The following is a 20,680-nucleotide window of genomic DNA, read 5'->3' on the forward strand; positions in this document are numbered from 1 at the left end:
ATAAATATTCGTGACTGACATTATTGGTATTAGAATCGTCACATATTCGATCCGCATCAATTTGTATTCGTGACCAAAACTATCCGTATCCGTACTTGTATTTGATACTATCCATATCCGACTCTGAACAGAAAAGAATTTAGAATCAGCGATATCCATCTATATCCTATGGCCGTGCACGCTGGAGTTGACATCCACTTAAACAAAAATATGTCACATGTTCAAGCATTTTGCAAGAAGTATGACCTGGTGGCACCCACCATGAAAGTTGTTGTACAATTGACTCTCTACAGAAGTGTCTACGTCTCAGGTTCCCTCCGAGGGAAATTTTATAATCAACCCCCCATGTACATACTACCATCGAAAAGTTGGCTAACACCCATGGAGAAGCTGTATAAAAAAACTCGAATGCCATACCTATTGGTCACAAAGATTTCAGGTCACTCTTAAATCAGTGTTCAAACACCAGGGGACTGAAAATTTACTTTGAACAAAGTTTATGTAAAGTGCTTCGGATAAATTTTGTAACAAGCCTTACTCGCATATTCACTGAAACCACTTGGAAGCATAGCACTCAAAGATCAAAATCTTGTGTAAAACACGATAGGTTACAATTAGTGCTGCCCATGCTTTGCATGTCACAATTACAATAACACACCTCGCCAAACAAAAATATAGCTTTGGTATCTATACATTCCCAGCAAATGGAGAACAACATCTACAGCCCTGTTGACGCAGCTAAACTGCTACCGTGGCCGGGACCCAGGAATAGAGGAGAAGCTTCCATTATCAGACATGAAATAGTGATTGTAATTGATTCTTGTAACTAGATCCGTGAGATGCGGAAAATGACTGACATTGAGTTTGAAAGATAGGATCTGCAGAGGATGTGGAGGATATAGAAATCATGCTCGTTGACTTACAGTGAATCTAAAGAAAAATTACTGCACAAGACATAAGAGATAGTCGACATTTTACTATTAGTAAATAGAATTAGAAACCTACCCTCAAGAGAAATATGACACACTCATCGAATTGCTTCTCAATCCGATCCACTTCCATCGCGCACCTTGTCCTCACAGCTGGAGCAGTCCCACCAGTACTGAGAGTTTGTTCTACATTGTGAAATAGTCTTGACTTGACTGGCAATGAGGGCCCACTGAAAAACACAGGCAACAAGCATTCTTGTTCGATTTTTAAATTTCAGAATGATGTTGTGGATTCATATAAGAATGGAAAGGATGGTTACCAACTTATCAGAGGCCACAAAGCATTGTCGTTGAATAGAAGAGAGATATGCCTCATGAACTTCCATGACTTCGTCCAGTGTAGTAGCGGATGCCATGCCATCACAAAGCTCAGTCCATGCGCTATGATATACCTACTTGAAGAATTGTCATGAGTACAATACAGACAGTGGCTGAACAGAAGGAACCAAATATATTTCAACTCACTCCGTCCATGACATACTCTGATGAAATGCATCGACAAAATGGAGGAGCTTCTGCTCTACTATTAAGTGTTGTTTAAAATTAGGCCGATGGTATTTTCCAATATGGTTACTTTTGCGATGGTATCCACCTAATTTTGCCTTAAAATTATGTGCGGTTCTGCCTCTGCCCTGCCAACAGAAAAAGATTGATTTATGGGAAATAAGTTAGCATGCTGATAAGGTAGAGTGCATGAAGTGTCAACTCTCCAACAAAATATCAATATAAAACTTTTCCAACTTTATCAAAAGAAAACTCACAACAATTGAGATGATAACAAAAACAGAATAAATTAAAATCATATGGATCACTACCTTCCACATCCACTTGCAGGTTTCATCCAAAACAAACTTTGCTCGCTTGACCTTCAGTAAGAATCCCATAACCTGGTTCAGCAAAATGACCAAAGCCATTATACATATGGTACCCTGTTCAGTAAGACATTACCTGATTATACTTCTTCAGTGCCTCTGTATTAACAATTAGATCAAGAGGCCAAGACACCCGCCATCACCATAAAACATAAAAACACAGCAAGAATGCAGATAAACTTTGTACCTGTTTGGTGCATACCTTATATGTAAAATTAAGCATGTCAAGTGCATCAATGCCAAAACCTAGTGCACGTCCTTTTTTAGAAGTTGATGCACTTTCCTCACCGTTATGTGTGTCATGTTTTGCTAATGAAACAACCAAAGAGTCTGGCGCAGTTAGGAGCATTTTGTCAGCTGAATTTCTTATGGATTCCTGCAAGAAAAGATTAAAATAAGAGAAGTGAATCCTGATGGAGCATAAATATCAATGAGACCGTGAACTGGCAAAGTAAATCACCTGCAACATATTATTCAACTCAAAATCATCATCCCAGGAATTCCCTCTATCAAGCTTATCAAAAATTGTTATCAGAAACTGCTGCAGCATGTCACCTGAAGGCTCAAGTGGATTATAAGAATCTATTTATTTCTTTACTCACTGCCAACAATTTGACGGAACACCAGTAAGTAAAGAATAAATTGAATGATGGCACACCTGACCCTAGCAAATATATAGCATGTAAAACAAAGAGTTCATCCATTAATCTCCATTCCCCTTTAGATTGGACAGGATTTGCTTGCCAATGCGATCCACCTAAAAGGGAAAGATGCACAACCCCTTTACACATATGAATTAACAGGAAAATGGACAAAAATATAACTTTCGAGCATACCTGTCTCTTTATGCATCTGGAAAGGCATTCTTGCATGATACCCACGGGTTGAAGAGGATCTTTCAAATTCATACTGCGAATAAACTTCAGAACTCTTGACGCAAGGGTACTATCTTTCTGCATAGGTAAGATCGCCGACAGCAGGACATTTCCCTGAAGGGAAATAGGATTAGAGATAATTAGAAAACATAAATAATAAACTATACTTCAGAAGTGAATCTTACATTTGCACAAGGAAGAAGAGTTGGAAATGCATAGAGGTCTTCCAGGATCCTTCTGCCATCCTCCTAACGGACATATTCCAAATCATCAAACTGAAAACCAAACTTATAATCAGTTCCGTCTAGTCTGGGGAATGAGGTTGTGGATCGTGCATCACCACCAGTGCTGGTTCCTGCAGAATGTCCCTCAGCAAATATAGCTCTCCGCCTCTCCGCATGTTCTCGTCATTCAGTGGGGGGAGAAGAAAACTTTCAGAGATATTCAATTCACTCCAAGAGTTTGGATTCCTCTGCAGCACTTCTCCGCAAGTAGTGATGGCTGAATTTTCATAGCAAGATAGAGTGAAATGCAAGATAGAGTGAAATGCCCTTCTACTCCATCGGAAGATGCATCTTTTGGGTCACCAAGGACAAATGCTGGCTCATTTGTAACAGAATTTCTGGATAAGGTTTTCTCCATACCAGTATATTTCGCTCCTGATGTAGCATTTCTTAGGAGCTTTAACCAAGTCTTTTCAGAGTTATTTTCTGCACACGTCTCATCTGTTTCTTGCACGTCACTCTTACTTTCAACAAAATCTTTGTTAGGTGGAACACTATCAGCATGGAATCTTCTTAAGTATTCATAAACATGGTCACCGTTTTCTAACAGACCAGATAGGCATATAAAAAAAATATCAGATAAGGTTAAGAGTCCGACAGAGAGATGATATCAATACGGCCCCCCTTTCACCACCGCCGAAGCTCACCCTGAGCCCGGCGTCCAGTGCCACCTCTCCGCCAACATCTCCACCTTCCTCCTTCCCGATGAGCTCCCCCTTGTCTCCCCGCTTGCCCGCCCCTTCTAGCCTTCGAGCTCGGGCCGAACCAAGGAGCAACGTTGGCTTCATGACACTCCGCTCTCGGCCTCCTCTTCGTCTGTACAGGCTTCTCCTTTACCGCCTTGTCGCGATGTGCCAACCCAGCTGCTGGCGGATCTAAAGGGGAAAGCGGTCTGCTATGAGTGGTAGACCCAACTCCGCTACCGGCCAAGTCCCCGCTAAAGGTTTCTTGGTCGCCGCCCAGAGAGCTAACTTTGCTATGCCTCTTCCCCGGGGCCGCATTCTTTCCCCGCCGGTGCCTGCTGCCTCTGTTGACGACGGCTGGACTCTGATCATCGGTCGTCGCAAGCGTTGGGCGCCATGGGAAGGTCATGGCCGCAAGACCCAACCGCCGCCCAAACACAGTCTTCCCACGGTCTTAGACAGCCGCTGCTTAAATTGTCTGTCTTGGTCGCATCGCCAGGCAGACTGTCGTCTCCCCCCACCGTGTTTCCAACGTAGAGGCTTCCGGCATCACGCAAAGAATTGCAAGCGTCCGCGGTTGAGTTCTTCGGGCTCGGGCGAGTCTGGCCGACGCCTGATCGCCAGGGTATCCTCTAACGACTCCACACCTGTTGCCACGGTGGCGGCAGCTGCAACTCCCTCTCTCTCTGCCAGTTCTGACTCAGGGACTGCCGCCACGCCTACTGGATCCTTGGCTTAGGGGCCAACCCCACCTACCTCCCCGGCGTTCATGTCTGTTTCTCCAACGCAGACCTTGGCTGGCGCCCAGGCCTCCGCCCATGAGGCCGTTGTCCCTTTCGCTGCTCTGACCTGCCGCTTAATGCCTTGGCCGGATGCCTTCTCCGCAGAGGAGTGCTGTCTCCGTTGGGCACTCCTGGCCTACGTCGACCGCGCGCGTCTGGGAATCCCGACGTCCATGCTCTCTGAGCTCATTTCCGGTGAACTGGGTGTCCCGACTGGCGAGTTCAGTATTAAATATTTTTTCCCGAACATCTTCCTAATCGTCTGCGGCTCCCAATCTGTGCGGGAGACAATTCTTGCCGCCAGTGGCAAGTCTCTTCCGGCGAAGGTCCGTTAGTCCTTTCACCCCTGGACGCGGCTAGCGGTTGTCTGCCATGCCGGGCGGTCGTCACCTTGCGTGGTGTCCCGCCGCACACGTGATCGGCGCTCACGGCTCAACACCTCCTCGGCGACCACTGTTGGGTCGAAAAGCTTGACGTCGAGGCTTCCTTGGAGTCTCGATCCGACCTCACCAACCTGCGCGTCGTTGTCTGGTGTGACATGCCACAGAGCATTCCCAGTGCAGTTGTGATGGAGGTTTCGGAGCCGGACAATGTGATTAGCTACGAAGACCCTTCCTCGGCAACCTCCCACCTTACATCATGGAGAAGAAGACATTGCGGTACAACATCTCCATCCACGTTTCATTGGCAGAGTTCCGTGTTCCATCATCCTCTAGTAGTGATGGCTCCACTCCTTCTGAGGATGGCGACGGTGAGTTTGATGGCCATTTGGCCAGTGGTATGGGCTGCTCCGGCTTGCCCCAGGGGCGGCGGTCCATGCCATTACTATTGCCGGACTCGACATACAGGGATGCTTCTCCGACTGGTTGCCGTTGTCGTGGGGTTCGCTGGACGCCCGGAGTGCTTCCGCCGCCATCGAGCTCGGTATGCATCCTCTTCGGCTCGGTCCATGGCCCGAGTTCCAAGACTCACCCTTTCGGCTTCCCCGGCGGGCACACATGGCTCGGGCTGCGCGAAAGCAGCTTTCGGCTTGTTGCAGTTTGCGCCGCTGGAGCCTGTCGCTGTCTCGTTTGCCTCCCGTGACGAGGTTCCTCTGCGAGACTTTGACCCAATGGATGTTGAGCGGTTGGCCCACGCCGCCTAAGGTCCGCCTCGTGGTTCAGCCACTGCGAGGTCGACACATATCGCTTGTGTATTCGAGGCGGTTGCTCATGCCACATGGTTGTCTGGTGCGGCCGGAGAACTCAGATGCTTCACCTTTTGCGGACACCGGACTATCGTCTTGCGCCCATCGCCAACAGGTCGAGCGCATCGGCCCAAACCGCTCTCCGGTTCAAAATGCTAGAGGAGCCCCGCCTTGAGGATAGGTTCACGCCTAAAAACAGGGCCTGTCGTCAGACGTGCAACAGTGTGCGCAGGCTCCGACCCCTGCCCAGTTCAGATGTTTTGTCTGCACCCGTGGAAGAGTTCGTCACTCCGGCCACCGCCTTCGTGGATGCGTTTGTCGCTCCGGCCACCACCTCCGCGGACAAGCTCGTAGCTTCAGCATTCGCCTCCACGAACGTGCTTCTCACTCCGGTTGCCACCTCCACGGACGAGCTTGTCGCTCCGGCCACTGAGTCTGACCTGGTCACGCCACAATCCGCGTCTGGCCAAACCGCTGTCTCCCCGGTGCAGTCCTTTCTCCTCCAATTAACCAAGGAAATCCCTGCTCCACTTGCTGCGACTACACAGATCCCATCTACTCCATCCGACCGGGGTCCCAGGAGGAGCGTCCGCATGGCTGCTCAGAAACGGCTTACCACCGTGAGGCCATCCAAGAGGGGGGAAATTCTCCTTATGTGCCGTCTTGGTCTCATCAAGGATGGAGAGAGCATCTTGCCTTCTCTTCATCAGTCTTACCTCAGGTTCTTCAAGCAACCTCTTTCGGACCAGCATATCCAAGCAATCTGTCAACTGTTTCCCGCCCAGGGATTCCTGCCCGCGGAGGTGGTGCCGCCCCTAGAGGATTCAGACTGAGCAGTGTCTCTTGCCAGTTGTTGTCTCTGCGAATGGATAACATCAATATCCTAAGCTGGAATGTCTGCAGACTCAACTGCGTAGCCCGCTGAAACATCGTTCGGACTTTGATTGCAGACCACCATGCATCGATTGTTTGTCTGATGGAAACTAAGCTGGATGTTGTTACCACCTCCATAGTTAATGAAATTTGTGGTCCGGCTGTTTCTGGCTACTCCTTGCATGCCTCCTTTACTCGGGGGGGGGGGGGGATCCTAGTTGCTTGTAAGCAACCATTGTCCTTAACAGCAGTCTAGATTCAAGAATACTCAGTCACGGTTTATATCTCCTCGGAAGCGGCAGTGAATTTTTATCTGACTGTCGTGTATGGCCCTAATGACGACCGACTAAAAGAAGCTTTTCTGTCCGAGCTAACCAACACCCAAGCTCTGTCACCTGACCCTTGGGCGGTCATTGGTGACTTCAATATGATCGCTTCTGCAGCGGATAAGAACAATGGTAACATTAGCAGGCGATCAATCGCAAGGTTTCGTTGTTTCCTTGCCGCTCAGGAACTGAAGGACCTCCACCTTCTCGGTCGGCGATACACATGGTCCAACGAGAGGGCTTCTCCAACGTTGGTCAGGCTCGACCGTGCCCTTGTTTCCTTAGATTGGGATGCTAGCTTTCCAGACAGCTTCCTGTAAGCTCTGTCCTCTGAGTGCTCGGACCATTGTCCTTTGCTTCTCTCAACTTCAATTTCCTCCCAAAGTTGTCGCCGTTTTCATTTTGAAGGCTTCTGGATAAGGCTTCCAACAGGCCATCGAAACCAGCTGGCAGTTGAAGCCTGACGAGCTATGCAGACCACCGCTGTTGCGGCTTCACTTCCTGCTTACGCGCACCACGAAGGAGCTCCAACGCTGGAGCGGCAGGAGTGTTGGTAACATCCGAGAGCAGCTGCTCATCACTCGAGAGGTTGTCTCTCGTCTTGATGTGGCCCAGGATAGTAGGGCTCTCTCGCAGGCCGAGCAGGGCCTTCGCAAACATCTCAAAGTGCTCTGCTTGGGGTTGGCCTCTCTCGAGCATACCATAGCGAGGAGTCGCTCTAGAATCGCTTGGTTGTGGGATGGTGATGCGAACACTCAACTCTTCCACTCGTTTGCTAAGTCCCGTGCGCGGAGAAAACACATTGTCGCGCTTTCCACACCGGCCGGTCCTGTCTCCTCCCATTATGAGATGGAGGACGCGTTGCTATCTCACTTCAGCTCCATCCTTGGAACCGCTCCGGCGCGAGATTTCTCCGTTGACCTTGCGGCGCTCGGTATATATTCTCTCGATCTGGGTTCGTTGGACACGCTGTTCACCGAGGAGGAAATCGTGGTGGCCATAAAGTGCATGCCACTCGATAGGGCACCCGGTCCCGACGGGTTTACACCCGAGTTTTACTGCGCAGCTTGGCAAACCATTAAGGCTAATGTGGTTTCGGTTGTCCATGCTTTTGTCGCCGGAGACAGCAGGGGACTTGCCCATCTCAACAGGGCCTACATCACTTTGTTGCCAAAGAAGGAAGGGGCTTCTTCGCCATCAGACTTTCGCCCGATCAGCCTCATACATAGCTTTGGGAAATTGCTTACCGAGGCCTTGGCGCTCAGGCTTGTTCCACGGCTTAATTTGTTTGTCATGACAAGCCAAAGCGCCTTTATTTCTAGACGGTCTATACACGACAACTTCAAGCTTGTACAATCCACTGTGTCCCTGCTAAAGAGAAGGTGCTGAAAGTCCTGCTGAAGCTCGATATCTCCAAGGCATTTGATTCGATTAGCTGGCCCTTCCTATTGGAGGTGCTTATGGCATGGGGGTTTGGTCAGCGTTGGCGCCGTTGGATTGAAGCAATCTTATGCTCCTCGACAACCCGGATACTCCTAAATTCAGTTCAAGGCTCCCCTCTTTCCTATGCCAGGGGATTGAGGCAAGGGGATTCCCTCTCTCCGTTCCTCTTCGTGATGATTATGGACATCCTTGATCGCCTCTTGTCGAGGGCCGACCAGGCTTCCATTATTGAACCAATGGGGCACGACTCTATTTCTCACAGGTCCTCCCTCTATGCGGATGACGCTGTGCTGTTCTTATCACCGACACAGCAAGACATCCAAGGACACCTAGCTATCCTGAACTTCTTCGGGGTTGTCTCCGGCCTTCGGACTAACTTGGCGAAGTGTGCGACGGTCCCAATAAGCTGTGCCGAGGAAGAGTTGAACGTTATCAGAGATTCCTCCCCTGCGGACTTTCGACTTTCCCAATCCAATACTTAGGCGTCCCTCCCTCTCCAGGCCGTCTCCCTAAAAGTCATCTTCTGTCGCTGGTGGACAAAGTGGCCAACAAGTTACCCACTTGGCAGGGCAAACTCATTTCCAAAGCCGGGTGTGCCACACTCGTCAAGTCTGTGCTTTCATCAACTCCTCTACACATCCTCATATCCATTGTTGTGCCGCCATGGGTAATCAAAGAAGTAGATAAGATAAGGAAAGAATTCTTGTGGGTGGGAGAGAGAGCCACGACAGGTGGTCGTTGCACCGTGTCTCCTGGCCAAAGGTATGCCGACCTTTAGATTACGGTGGCCTCGGCATTCTTGATCTCAGACTGGCCGGGTTTGCTTTCCGCCTCAGGTGGTTATGGTGGCAAAGATGTGATCCTACCAAGCCGTGGACTAACCTTCCATTGAAACATGAACGGGAGGTTGTTGCTCTTTTCAACGCTTCCACTAGGTTTGAGGTGGGAAATGGCGAATCCATTCTCTTCTGGAATAATTCATGGATTGATGGGCGGTCCATCAAAGCCATCGCTCCGGAGTTGCTGAAATGTGTTGCTCCATCAACCGCAAAGAAGAGGACGGTGAAGGCTACCTTGTCCAACCAAAATTGGATCAGAGACATAGTCGGCCCCTTCACCATCCCAGCGTTGGTGCATTACCTCCACTTGTGGAGCTACCTCGCCTTTGTCAGCTTGAACAATAATTTGGACCGAGTCATTTGGAAGTGGACTTCCTCTGGTCGATATACAGCAAAATCAGCATATCGGGCGATGTTTCAGGGAAGTGTTCGGTTTGTGGGCGCTGGTTTGATTTGGAGAACTTGGGCTCCACCAAAGGTCAAGTTTTTTTCTTGGTTGTGTATGCACTGCAGGCTCTGGACAGCAGCACGGAGAAGAAAGCACGGCCTCCAATCGGACGATTCATGCAACCACTGTTCCCAATTACCGGAGACCGTAGACCACTTGCTTCTCCATTGCACCCTAGCGCGTGAGATATGGTGGCGATTGCTTGGGATTCATACTCCTACTGTCGAGACTGGCCTCCTCAATTGATGGCTTGACCTTCGACGGCGCACCACAGAGCAGCTTCGCAAGGGCTTTGATTCTATAATCCTCTTAGTTTGTTGGAGGATTTGGCTATCGCGTAATGACATCGTTTTTAACAAGCATCGCGCTTCTTCGGACAACCTGATGGCTATCATCAACGAAGATATCGATTCTTGGTGTCAGGCCGGCGCTAAACATCTATCCATCGCCATGGTGTAGCTGAGAGCTCACGGCTCGATCATCTGATTTCCATTGGCTGTTGTTGTAACCGTTGATCTAATACTTGTAACCTCCTAGCTTAGTATCCTCTGCCTTTCATGTTTTGCCCAGTTGGGCGTTGTGTAATCTCACTTATTTCTTCTACTTAATACAAGATGTGCAGCTCTCCTGCGTATTCGAGAAAGGTTAAGAGTCCAATTTCACAAGAATCATTTCCAAGCTGACCTGTGGATTCTTCATGAGCATCTTCGCTTCTTGGATGCCCATCTTGGATTCTTAAACTTGAAGTACCTGGCCAGAGTTTATGTTGACTACTGCAATTGGTATTCTGATCAACATTGAACATATGTGTACCTTTATGAGTTTGAATCTGATGCGCGTCTTGAACATGCTGAACTAGCTAGCTGAAAGGACTTTCCAGCAGATACAATGACCCACACAACCTTGATTGCTTGTTTTCAAGCAAGCTCCTGCAGTAGTTGATTCCTTTTTTCCTGATAGATTCACTATCAGTTTAAGTTGATGAACTGTCAGCTCGTGAACCTCTTACTCTGAGCATATAGCTCATTTCCCAGAATGAAGCTTGATCAATTGTAACTGCATTATTCGCATAAAAGAACATATGAAGAAGAGAAATAGCCAAATCACAGAAATCAGACCTTTAAAATTCAAGTTACACATCAAAGAAAGTAAACACTATTCATAATCAAGTCCCTACGGGATTCTGTTAAGCTGGAAAAATCAAGGTGATGTTGAACTACATGATCTAAATTAAAGGGTATATAATACTCAAGAAAAATAGAATTAGGTCAACAAAAAGATGCAGTTCAGACATCAAAGAGTAATGACCTCGTATTACGAAAAACTGGGTATGCATATAGCATCTTATACAGGTAATACTTGTACAGACAAGGTTGACTTTCAGGACACACATGGAACAGGCTCGTAATCTCTGCCAGCCCACCAAAGAAAAGAAAAATCAAATAATCATGTATTCTTTTGAAGAATGCTTCAAGGCTCAAAACATAATCACGATTTTTTCACAATTTAATTTAGAGTTGGCTCAGGTCAAGCAAATAAAACATGCTAGTTTTGTAGTGTTTGACACAGTAGCATGAATGCCTATGAACAATATCTCAAAAAAAAGACATAAAAAGAAGTGTTCCTTCAGTACCTCTTCATAAGGGTCATCAAGGATACCATCATAAAGCCAGGAATCAAGACACTGAAGATAAGGTAACAAGCTTCCAGCGAATATCACTAGCAGCATATGGTATGGTTCACCCTTGAATTTATAGGGATTAAAAAAGTCAAGTTAGTGAGCATTATGATAATAAACATAAACAATCAGACATTTGGATAATTGGCTCTTGTTGCAACCTCGCCATCTTCCGCAAAACAGACTTCATTTAACTTCTTAAAAGATGGTTGAGAATATGAACTGCAACTTCACTAGATGCCATGTGTGCACCAGAATCCCAAAAGCCATCTGGCACAGCCCCATGCACAATTTGAGATAAATGTTCTGCTCCAGAACATAAACTGCAAGAGGATTTATTTAATCAGTGACTGATGGCTACAAAACTAATTTTTCAAGTGCTAAATACTGCATGTGAAACTCCTGTGGCATTATTCAACATAAAAGTTGTCACATTATACACAACTGTTGATCTCTCTGCAATCAACTATGTACTTCATCACTAAAACTTAACCTAGTTATTAGTTTACTAGAAGGATTCCCAAAATTTCCAGTCGCAAATAAGGAATTAATTCAAAAAATATATGCAAACCTGTGAAAACATACAAATGAAATTGGAGGAAGAAAAGTAGCAAGATATCACAGTGAAGTATGACCTTGACATAGAATCAGTTAATCCCAGTAGAGTTGTGGTCCTGTTGACCGAGATAAATAGCTGTTCTTCCTCCTTCAGAGCTGCTTCACGAAGCCTCTGATGTTGACATGACAACAGTCATTGAAAGTTTGGACTGGATAAACATAATCTATTTAAATGACACAAAATTCAACCTTAAGAAATATATGCAAATCCTGAATTGCAACCTCACCGAAATCCAAGAATCAACTGAGCTAGTGAACGCATCCAACGTCACCTTTCCAACAAAGAGCTCCACCTGCTTCAAGCATGTGGCTGCAAACAGAAACGGACTCAGCACGGACCTGATGCCTGTCAGCGACAGGTGCACCACATGTATCCCCGCTTTCTCACGGTACCCAGGCACATTACTGTCCCAATAGAGCAAGGACGTCTCGAAACCCTGGAGCACTTGGAAAACAGCTTGAACCTGCACCACGCAAAGAATTCGTGAAGAATTGGAATCCCGACCAGTTCATGCTCTTCTGTCCTCAATTCCGGCACCGGCACTGCATGAGGAAGGCTCTTGGAGACGCTGAGCTGAAGCTTATATACAAAACTTTGGGGACCATCTGCGTCCAGCAATTCCGCGGTTCGTTGAGGGAGAACCATGGAAGATCACTTGAGGCCGCCGGACAACACTAGACGGTTAATGCTACGGATTCTGAAATTTCCCAAAAGAAAATTTTGGATTCGGTTGCTCGAAGAAAAGAAATGCAGGAAGCGAATTAGGCGGAACTGGAATCCATTGGAGCAAGTTGGGGCTTACCAGCATACGAAATCGGCCCGGACGGGGATCTCCTCTCACTCCAACCAGTAAGGAGAGCAGCAGGAGAGAAGGTATGTAGGGAAGAGGAGAAGGCACCTAGAAGGCAGTGGAGGTCGATGAATCCAGTTCGAAATGGAGCGTGCAGCGGCTGGCGACGAGCCCAGTCAGTTAGGCTGTGCGGGGCGGCGGCGTGCTGAGAGGGCGCCGTCGCCAGCGAGGCGGTGTGGCACGAGGGGCCGGGAACAGTGGCGGGTGGGAGCGCGTCGGGAAGGGGAGGGCAGGGGACGAGGGCGGCGGCGGCAGGTTGCGCTGGCCGGAGGAGGCGAGAGAGGAAGAAAGGAGGTGGTTGGGGAGATTCAAGGAGGCAGATACAAACTTGAATTTTTTGTTCTTATGAGAAACGAATTGAAAAAAAAAACATCTGTATTGCACAAATGTACATTAGTTTCAAGCATTTCAAAAGCAATGCACCTCCGGTCACAAATGTGTAGCCGGCTCGTCAGACGCCAACAGTACCGTGATTTTGCTCTTGGTGTAATTTGTTGGATATAACGCTACAGTTCATACTCTCATGAAATATTATTCATGGTACTATTCGTCTCTACCTTTCCTGATAGAATAAGTATTGTTTTAGATATTAATATGATATCTAAATATAACTTTGACTATTATTTTTGTTATAATATATTAATAAAATATGATAAAATATATTATTATAATAATACTTTTCGACATAAATCTATCTATATTATTTTTAAATATTCAAACTTAACACTAAAAAATAATTTATAACTAAATTTTGACATGATTGAGTGCACGTAATCCAAAATAACATTTGTTTATAATTGAAGGGAGTACAAATGTAACCTAGATGCATATTAGAATGGAGTGCTAACATTTTTTTTAAGGAAGGAGTACTAACACTTTAATCCACAAAATATAACTACCTCAACTCTTTTCTTTTTTACACTTGTTGAAAATTGTGTTGGTAACCACAAAATATAACTGCATGGTGCTAATAGAATGGTGAGTAAATTGTGCATCTTTTTAGTCGAGCCCCTTTAAAATTTTGAGTCAGATTAGATATTTTGCTTAAAAGCTCTGAGTGGATTGAGCGGAATCACTTGAAACTTAAAAATATTAGGCTTCTCAAAGTGAAAGTTTCAAACAGCGGTATTTAATTTCCTTTTCTATCTTTTCTTTTCTTTTTTATAGGAGATATTATTATTTTGGATACGGAGTTACCCAACACAAATTGGGTTCCCAAAAAGGCCCAAGTCCCCCAATGGCAAATTGGTAAATTACCCAATAATCCCCAGCCAGGAGCCCTGCCTTTGACCTAAATGCCCCTCCCCCTCCCGTCTCCTCTCCTCCTCCCTCGTCGCCCGCCCCGCCTCCCTCTTCCCCCATTGCCCCTCCCCTCCCCTTGCCCTTCCTCTCTTTGCCCTCCGCTCTGCCCTTGCGCGGCCTTCAAATCCGCCCGGGGTTTCCCCGCCTTCGTTTCCCGGGCGCGCTGCGCCGTTCTCTGGGTTCCGTTTCTTGGCTGGATCTCGGGCTCGCCGCTTTGCTCCGGCGATTCGGATTCCTCGCTGGGTCGTGGCTGCGGCTCTGCGGGTTGTGGCGCGTCCGGCGCGGCGGTGGAGGGTGGACTGGGTTTCGGGTGGGTCTGCTGGTGAGGAGATTGGATCTTGGCGGCGTTCGTGGAGGCCGGATTGCGCCGCTGTTGGAGCCTACCAGACTGGGGGGTCGCCGCCGTTGCGATTTCCGGTGAGTTCGTGCGGTTCCTGGCGGCGTGCGCCTTCTGCGTTTGTGAATCGGGATTGTTCGTGGATCTTGATCGTGAGATTACACTGTTTGTTTGTGTATGGCGTCACTGATTTGAGCTGATTGGGCACAGTTGCTTCTTTGTCAGGAACAGCTCGGAGCTGAGCGTTTCTTGGTACGGTGATCGGCGATGGCCAACCACGAACTGGTCCTCGGGCACGGGCAGAACCCGGAGCTGGCGCTGGGGCAAAACCACCACGACTTCGGCCAGGACCATGGGCTGGGCCTCGGCCACAGCCACGACCTCGGCCTCGGCCACCCGCACGACCACGACCTCGTCCTAGGCCAGTCGCACGAGCACGACCATGATCTGGTGCTCGGGCATGACCACGGCGACGGCCACCAGCTGGTCCTCGGGCACGACCACCACCATGGCCACGCCGGTGAGCTTGCTCTGAGGCAGGGCCATGAGGGGGACTCCAGTGCACTGGACGTGCAGGGCCACCACCATGACCTTGGCTTGTCGGATAGTCACGAGTTGGCGCTCGCGGAGACGCATCACCTTGGTGTTGATCAGAATCTTGACCAGCTCTCGCTGGAGCAGGCGCACGAGCTCGCGCTGCAGCCGGCACATGACTTCTCCCAGGGTCCTCTCGCTGTCACTCCTGTTGTCCAGTCGCGGACAATGGTTGTGAGCCCCGAGTTTCAGCTCGCTGTGGGGCAGGAGTTTCCAGACGTCATGAGCTGCCGCAGGGCCATCCGCAACACTGCCATCGCCTGCCACTTTGAGATACAGACGGTGAAGTCTGACAAGTCAAGGTTCACTGCTAAGTGTGCTGCTGAGGGCTGCCCATGGCGCATACATGCTGCAAGGCTCCCTGGCGTACCCACTTTCTCCATCAGAACTATACATGACAACCACAGTTGTGTGGGGATCAACCATCTTGGCCATCAGCAGGCATCTGTTCAGTGGGTTGCAAACACTGTCGAAGAGAGGCTACGTGAGAACCCGCAATGCAAGCCCAAGGAAATTTTGGAAGAAATCCACAAGGCACACGGGATCACACTATCCTACAAGCAAGCTTGGAGAGGGAAGGAGCGGATCATGGCAGCGGTTCGAGGGTCTTTTGAAGAAGGATATCGTCTCCTGCCTGAGTACTGTAAGCAAGTGGAAAGAACAAACCCAGGAAGCATTGCTCGCGTCTATGGAAACCCAGATGATAACTGCTTTCAGCGACTCTTCATATCATTTAATGCATCAATATATGGTTTTGTGAATGCATGCCGTCCACTCATTGGGCTTGATAGAACCCTTTTGAAAAACAAGTATCTTGGTACCTTGTTTCTTGCCACTGGTTTTGATGGCGATGGTGCTCTCTTTCCTCTGGCATTTGGCGTTGTTGATGAGGAAACTGATGATAACTGGGTATGGTTTTTGTCCGAGTTGCATGAATTGCTGGAGAAGAACACCGAGAACATGCCAAGGCTCACCATCTTGTCAGATAGACGGAAGGGTATTGTTGATGGAGTGGAGTTTAACTTCCCAACTGCATTCCACGGGTACTGTATGCGCCATGTTAGTGAAACCTTCAAAAAAGAGTTCAACAATTCGGTGCTTGTCAACCTTCTCTGGGAAGCTGCCCATGCACTGACTGTGATAGAGTTTGAAACCAAGCTGCTAGAGATAGAGGATACGTCACCAGAAGCTGTTGTTTGGATAAGGCACCTGCCTCCTCGTCTTTGGGCCACTGCTTACTTTGAGGGGACAAGGTATGGTCACCTAACAGCAAACATCACGGAGTCACTAAATTCTTGGATACTGGATGCTTCTGGGCTTCCTATAATTCAGATGATGGAGTGCATCCGTCGCCAGCTAATGACATGGTTCAACGAACGGCGTGAAGCAAGCATGCAGTGGACAACTATCCTTGTACCCACAGCTGAGCGTCGTGTGCAAGAGGCCATTGAGCGTGCAAGGGGCTACCAAGTGGCCCGAGCGAACGAGGCAGAGTTTGAGGTGATCTCGCCTCACGAGGGAACAAACATTGTGGACATCCGCAACAGGTGCTGTTTGTGCCGCGGCTGGCAGCTCTACGGCGTGCCTTGTGCTCATGGCGTGGCAGCGCTCCTCTCCTGCAGGCAGAACGTCCACCGCTACACGGAGAGCTGCTTCACTGTGGCGACATACCGCAAGACATACTCGCAGACCATACACCCTATCCCTGATAGAACCCTCTGGAACGAAACATCAGATCAAGGCCAGTCAGAGGACAGCAAGGTAGAGGTAATCATCAACCCGCCGAAATCACTGAGGCCCCCAGGGAGGCCAAGGAAGAAGAGGGTCCGCGCGGAGGATCTTGGGCGAATCAAGCGAGTTGTTCACTGCAGCCGGTGCAACCAAACGGGACATTTTAGAACTACATGTGCTGCTCCTATATGAGCAATGCCATCATGCAGCCAGTGTTGAAATTCTTAAGTAGCTCAGTATTCCTGTGAAAAGTAGTGTCTATTATTCAAACTTCTTGCTTGCAGATGGGCTCCTTTGGTTATAAAAAGCTCCTGTGGTTACACTTAGACACTGCTGTTGATCTAGTATTTATTTGATAATGTTAATTCAGTTATATATTTCCTGCCAAATCGAGGGAAATGGAGAAGCTATGTGCTCAAATTGTTGGATATGAATTATGTGATACTGTATCGCCAAGTACGAGCTGTTGCTTGCTCGGTCAATTGTATCACCAATTTTCTTTGGCACTGATCTTTCATGTGGTTGTGGTTACTGTTATGCTGTTTTTTCTTCACCACCTTGTATGTACGAGCATGATCATTAGCCCGATAAATTTTAGACAGAGTAGCATAATAACATCAGCTTCTAACAAAATTTCTACATACATTCTGCAGGTTACAACTTACGAGTTCCGTGGAACAAGAGAAAGAAAAATAAATAAGAAGAGGGAATAAAAATCAGCTCATCATTTACAAGCTAGATCAACGATCAGGACAAAATTATCAGATCAAAGTTCATCATAAACTCGGTGTCAGCTGAGCTTCAGCTACTTGTTGCTTATAGTCTAACCCGGGAAACTGGCCGATGTCATGCCCGTCAACTTGGCTTAAGTTCTCGTGCAAACCAATTGCAAACTCCTCAGGTCGTTCACCGTGGCTTGCAAAATAGTCAGCTATCTGCATTAGCAAATTTGTACCAGGTATAATTAACATTATCAGACTGATGCTGACAAATTTAGATTGATAACATTACATTAAACAGATGGAATTTCAGAATTTGTAGAATACTATGTAGTGTTGTCTGGAATATTTGAATAAAGAGCAACGGATATCATACATGGTTTGCAAGAGATATGCCGCTTAACACCGCTGCTTCGATGCTTGAACCTGTAAGCCAGTCACCGCAAATGCCTGCTCGCCCATGGGGATCGAATATGCATGGTACTCCTGGAGTGTTCATGGGTAGAGCTGCACCCCTGTGATTTCAACATTAATTTTTCATCATGTTTTAACATAATGGAACAGTAGCAGATATAAGAGGTTCAAGGAACGCATTTGTTATACCACAACTGCAATCTTGTGTAAATTGGTTGCTGAAGAGATCCTTTCGATAATCCCAAAGCATGTTCTACTCCTCCAAGCATGTCTTCCTTAACTTTTTCTGCTGTGACCTTTGGGATATTTTCCTGCAATTAATAGTTCAATCCATTAGAGAACTCAACTGATAAAGCTGAAATAACTTGGAATATCTGTTTGAAAATTTATGTTGTCCGTCAAGTAATCATAATATTGTGAGGGGAAACCAAATGATACTACGAGAAACTTTTGAACACTTTCAGCAAACAAGCCACCTGTGGGACTTTGTTTCTTCTTCCATAAGCAGCAGTGCTGAAAAATGTCCAGCACTCAGGTGTGCCGGTCTGCATGGGAAAAAGTTTGCGGGTATTGTTGCCCATCCAAGAGAGAGAATCGACATCTCTCACAAACGCTCCTTCAAATGCTCCACACGAATCATTATGTCGTATTGGAAGAGGGTCTTCAAATGCCGCAAGGAGTGCCCAGACAGAACTGAGCTCTAGTCTCTGAACATGGAAGGTGTGAAACTCAGTAAGAAATTGGAAGAAAAGGATGCACATCTCATGAGTTTAAAACTCCAAAAATAGTGATGCACGGAACCTTCATTTGTTTCGTTAGTGATGGTAAACCTGATGTAGAGAGCAGACGGTTGGCACATTTCCCTAATCAACGTATAAAGAAGGATCAGATACAAATATGATGCCGTTTAAAATGGTTAGAAATTTGTGTGCTTCTTGTAAAAAAAGATGAGTTCGAGAAGGGCAAAATATCGTACTACATAAAAGTAATAAACATTTGCTCGTCTATAGTTCGTACTACTTTTTTCCTTTGTGCATTCTGTGATCAGCTTATTATTCTAGTAGACTAATATTTGATTCTTATCTCTCTACTGATTCATAAACAGTTGTCAAGTACAAGAAGGAAGCTCCTATAGAAATCTCTCAATGAAAGTCAAACACAATTTATTATTTAGGGTTGGCAACAAAAGATACACAACTCCCGTTATTTTGCCAGGCGAGTGTATAACTGTGGACAAGTGACTTAAAAGTTATAGGCAAATCATACCAATGTGATACTTTAGCAATATTTTTTTACCATTGTGCATCTTTATTAATAATGTGAGCCATTCAGGTTGTCCAAAATATGTAGAGACCAGACTGCTAAAGGCCGAGCTCCAGAAATTTACCACCTAAACTTTTAAAAATGAGCAAAATTAAGTATGTAATCATGCTTTGCCTAAAGAAACAAGATTTTTCCTATTAGAAAGGAATTAATACTGACCATTATGAGCTATTACAATTGCATCATATTCACCACAAGGCTTTTCATTCTCAAATAAGCGCCACAGGCCATTGAATGGCTCGAGTTTGCTTATCCAACAAGGCCGTACAACTTTAATCATGTCACTCTGCACAACATAACGTGCAATTCAGCGATGAAACGAGCATTCAGCAGCCAGAAAAAGAAAATGATAGAACTCAAAGGTTCTGTAAATCATTGAATTCCGAGAACAAAATTAGAGCAAGGTATGTGTGATGTGTCTGAAATGATGCTGCAATGGTTTGGAAATCCAAGTAACTAACTATGAATCACTTCATACTACATTTACATGAAGCTTTGCATTGGGAGGAGTTGATTTGATCGCCTACCTCAGGCAGCATTGCATCTGCAAGCGGACGCATCCCGTTCACGCCTATGTATCTCGGCGTTGAGGCAGGTATGGTTCTGAAAAGGCCACCGGCTTCGAGCTCGCCGATCAAGCCTCTCCACTCACGGACCAGCCCTCTGTCGAGCCACTGGTGGACAAGCTTCTGGAACCTCTCGTCACTGGCGGTGAAGAACTGTGCCGCGTGGTCGAACACCAGCAGCTCGCCGTCGTCGCCGACAACTCTGGTCGCCATCCTGCCCCCTAAGCCATGCATCCCCTGCATCAACGGCGGGCCGGTGAGGCTCAGGCTTTTGGATGGGGTGGAGAGAGAGAGGGGGGGGGGGGGGGGCGAACAGTGTCGAAGACCACAGCGCGGACGCCGCGGGCGGCGAGGGCGGAGGCGCAGGAGAGGCCGGAAGCACCCCCGCCGATGACGGCGACGGAGGGGTCGGCGGGCACGGGGGTGGAGAACACCACCTGCTCCTGGTGGAAGCTCTTCTTGATGGCCGACTGCCGCGAGAACCCGGGCTTGCCGCGCCGCCCCCGCCGCGGGGGCGGCCTCGGCGTACTTGCTCCGTCTCTACCGGCGGCAGCCACCACCCGGGCGAGGCGGGCCGCCGGGAGCGCGGTGGCAGGGACGACGAGAAGAGACGGCGGCATCACTGTAAAAGATAGAATTTGTAGAGCTGTCGATATCCTGTTTTGATAGGTGTATATCCTCCTCGGTTCGTTTCTTTCGCAAACTGATTGTAATCTCCTCAGCCAACTATTATTGGTTTAGGATCTGTTGTTTGAGCTTTTGTTTTGATTTTTTTAAAAGATGTGTTTTTAGTTTTTTTAAAAAAACTATTTTTGGAAGTAGTATGTTGTTTTTTACAATAATTCTTTAGTTTCTCAGTACATAATTTTTTATAAAGCTACTCTCAGCTAACTTCTTAATTTCTAATTTATTTTTTTAAAACAGGCTTCTGACTTTTCCAGAAACCA

At 47.3% G+C, this 20,680-nt stretch overlaps 2 protein-coding genes and 1 pseudogene across 4 annotated transcripts; 1 reads left to right on the top strand and 2 right to left on the bottom strand.

The window, feature by feature from the left end:
* Positions 1-545: 545 nt before the first annotated feature.
* LOC133906545 (uncharacterized) lies at positions 546-13,246 on the bottom strand (annotated as a pseudogene).
* Positions 13,247-14,014: 768 nt separating this feature from the next.
* LOC133905857 (uncharacterized) lies at positions 14,015-17,088 on the top strand. 3 transcript variants are annotated; one of them, XM_062347638.1, is made up of 2 exons: positions 14,015-14,466; positions 14,597-17,088. In XM_062347638.1, exon 2 carries the CDS (start codon positions 14,654-14,656, stop codon positions 16,901-16,903), a length of 2,250 nt encoding a protein of 749 aa, XP_062203622.1. In that variant the 5' UTR covers positions 14,015-14,466; positions 14,597-14,653; the 3' UTR covers positions 16,904-17,088. The 3 variants fall into 3 exon arrangements, with proteins under 3 accessions (XP_062203622.1, XP_062203621.1, XP_062203623.1); XM_062347637.1 differs by having other exon boundaries at positions 14,612-17,088; XM_062347639.1 differs by having other exon boundaries at positions 14,618-17,088.
* Positions 17,089-17,315: 227 nt separating this feature from the next.
* LOC133905858 (uncharacterized) lies at positions 17,316-20,412 on the bottom strand. The gene is made up of 8 exons (XM_062347640.1): positions 20,048-20,412; positions 19,695-19,970; positions 19,327-19,453; positions 18,646-18,707; positions 18,321-18,551; positions 18,034-18,155; positions 17,807-17,945; positions 17,316-17,646 (listed from the first exon to the last, which is right to left on the bottom strand). Exons 1-8 carry the CDS (start codon positions 20,351-20,353, stop codon positions 17,488-17,490), a joined length of 1,422 nt encoding a protein of 473 aa, XP_062203624.1. The 5' UTR covers positions 20,354-20,412; the 3' UTR covers positions 17,316-17,487.
* Positions 20,413-20,680: the final 268 nt, after the last annotated feature.

The sequence above is a fragment of the Phragmites australis genome, chromosome 23 (assembly GCF_958298935.1).
Source record: "Phragmites australis chromosome 23, lpPhrAust1.1, whole genome shotgun sequence".
Classification (NCBI taxonomy): domain Eukaryota; kingdom Viridiplantae; phylum Streptophyta; class Magnoliopsida; order Poales; family Poaceae; genus Phragmites; species Phragmites australis.